At 44.0% G+C, this 2,809-nt stretch overlaps 1 protein-coding gene across 1 annotated transcript; it reads right to left on the bottom strand.

Annotated features, from left to right (window-relative positions):
- Positions 1–360: 360 nt before the first annotated feature.
- Positions 361–2,447, bottom strand: LOC148542043 (dopamine receptor D1.S-like). Its single transcript, XM_088473981.1, has one exon. The coding sequence runs from the start codon at positions 2,130–2,132 to the stop codon at positions 729–731; it is 1,404 nt and encodes a 467-aa protein (XP_088330107.1). The 5' UTR covers positions 2,133–2,447; the 3' UTR covers positions 361–728.
- Positions 2,448–2,809: the final 362 nt, after the last annotated feature.

The following is a 2,809-nucleotide window of genomic DNA, read 5'->3' as shown; positions in this document are numbered from 1 at the left end:
AGAACAAATATGTAATAATACTCTTTTGAAGGTGAAAACGATCCTTATGAAAAACACATATATACACGCATATATAGAGAGTATATATATATATATATATATATATATATTAATATTATATATATATATATATATATATATTCACTAAACACCACACAAAATCCACAAACTACAGTAGTAAGCATTATCTATTATCGGCTAGCTGTCAGCAGTGCTGGGCTTGCTGTTGTTTTGTAGTTAATGCTTTTGTTTAAAAAAGGGCAACAAAATGCAGCTTTCATAAAGGTGTTTAATGAACAGAGAAATATTGGAGTGTTTAGATTACTTTTATAGTCAAATAGTTCAATTTATACAGCCAGTTGATGTACTGAGTACTGTACATCCCACCCACTGAGAATATTCTGTGCTTTCCTTCATTTAAACCTCAGCAGATTGAGACCTAAAGTAATTATCACCACATTTGACACAATAGTAGAAAACTAAAGACAGATGCACTGGCAGCCCCTGAGAGACAGCAGTTACACAGATTGGTTATTGGCATTCCTGCTGTTCTGTTGTATGATAACACTCAGCCTGGTGTCCACTGCATGCCTGCTACATATTGAATTCAATTATTTATTTAATGTTGTATATCTGGGAAACATCTGCAGTGAATAAATCTACTTATTAAACACATATTTTACATGTGGTGGGTGGTTACTTGGTTAACTACAGTTAATGTTGCAGGCTTAGTACAGCTTTGTATTATACTGTCTGTCTGCATCATTTACTGGGTGTGGATGACATTCCAGAAGTCCAGCAGAGGTGAACGGAGTGATGGTCTCCAATGATATCTCAGCCTCACACTCAAACTGGACACTAGCAGGCAAGATCAAGACCTTGTGGCCCCTAGTCCCATTGGAATTTGATATAACTGAGACTTTGTCAAAACAGTGTCCGTCCAGGTCTTCCTGGTCCTGGGTCACCACATTTGGGAGCTGAGGGCTGTTAAAGGTGATGGGGATATCCTTCTGAAATGTGGTGTCGTGGTGGTAGGACACCAGCTCATTGCTGAAGTTCACAGCTTCAACATTGGTGCTAGAAAAGAATTTATTGCATCCCAATATAGTAGTGAAGGCTTTCCTAAAGTCAGCATTAAAGGCATAAATGACAGGGTTCAGGGATGAGTTGGCCCATCCAAACCACACAAAGATGCTAAAGGTGGTCTCACTAACACATGGGGGCTCACTGTCTTCTTGACCTTGGAGATCAATGTGACAGAAAGGTACCATGCAGTTCAGAACAAAGAAAGGCAGCCAGCAGAAGACAAATACCCCCATGATGATGGACAAGGTCTTCAGGACCTTTGTCTCCTTCCTGAAGGATGTCTTCAAGGAATTCTCATGAGGACAGTCTGGTTGGCAGCTCTGAGCGTGCTCCACAGCCCTTTCCAGAGAGGAGATCCTCCTGATTTGGGTTTGAGCTATCCTATAGATCCTTGTATATGTTCCAATCATGATGACAACCGGTATGTAAAAGCTGATGAGAGAGGAGGATATGGCATAGGTCCTATTGAGGCTGGAGTCACAGTTCTCTGTCTGGTTGGTGGAGTTTCCATCTCCACCGGCTCCATTGGACTTATGCCAGCTGAGCTGCACAGGGATGAAGGATATCAAGATGGACAAAGTCCAGGCTACACCGATCATAATGAAAGCCACCCTCTGGGTCATTTTCCTTTCGTACCTGAAAGGACTGGCAATAGCCCAGTAGCGGTCCAGGCTGATGATGCATAGGTTGAGGATAGAAGCTGTGGAGCACATTATGTCAAAGGCGATCCAGGTGTCGCAGAAGTTCCCGAAGAGCCAGTAGCCGGCCACCTCGGTCACTGCCTTCCATGGCATCACCAGCAGGGCCACGAACAGGTCTGACACCGCCAAGGAGATGACGAAAAAGTTGGTCACCTTGGACCTGAGGTGCCGGAACTTGATGACCGCCAGGCACACCAGCGTGTTCCCCAACAGTGTGGACAGGATGAGCAGCGACAGCAGTAAGCCGGTCAGCGCTCGCAGGCTCCTCTCCTTGCTGCTGGTCGCATCTACAGCGTCTGCGTTCAACACGTGGCTTGTGACATTGTAGGGTGAGAGGTTTTCCATGAGGTGGACACCAGGCTGATGTCCTCCTTCCCCACAGCCCGAGAGGAACAAGTGCAGCCAGAACTGGAGAGTGACCTGCTATCCTACATCGCTGCTTCTCCAACGTCCTGTAATAATAAGAATAGTCTCTGAAGGCAATAATAATAATACGAATAATTCTGAGGAAGAACGAATGTCAGTGAAGAAATAAGTAATTTGCAGTCTGTGCTTTGCTTAGTCCCCGCATGATTCCACTTTACACGAAACCAATAACGCAGCTCCCCCTTGATACATTAACACTATCGATTCCGTGAGAGGAGGGTATATGAAAAACGATTTGTTTAAGTCATAATTGTATCCGTCTTTTAAGGAATCCCGGTACTCATCAGAGGTGTTCTGTCTGCTGTCCGTGCGCATTTCTCAATCCAGAGAGAGAGCTCCTGCAGATATATACTGTATATTATGTATACTTACTCCCATTTATCATAGTGAGATGAGAGCTACATCCAGCCTTGCGCACAGTGGGATGTATCTGGACAAATAGTTGTATGCTGGCTGACTGACTCATTCTGATTATCCAGCAAATACTCACTGCTTCTGAGACGCACAGGATAGGTCTGCTGTAAAAATAGAGCCACAACTGCTTTCAGTAGGGCAGTTATTCCTGTTCTTGTCTGCTGAATGCACCTTGGTTAACC

The sequence above is a fragment of the Taudactylus pleione genome, unplaced genomic scaffold, assembly GCF_031769625.1.
Source record: "Taudactylus pleione unplaced genomic scaffold, aTauple2 ptg000016l, whole genome shotgun sequence".
In the NCBI taxonomy this organism is placed as follows: Eukaryota; Metazoa; Chordata; class Amphibia; order Anura; family Myobatrachidae; genus Taudactylus; species Taudactylus pleione.
The sequence above is the reverse complement of the archived record's forward strand: the minus strand, read 5'-3'. Positions and strand labels throughout refer to the sequence as shown.

Bases quoted from the DNA above. Each gene is read 5' to 3' on its own strand.
- LOC148542043 (XM_088473981.1), bottom strand. From the start codon at position 2,132: ATGGAAAACCTCTCACCCTACAATGTCACAAGCCACGTGTTGAACGCA.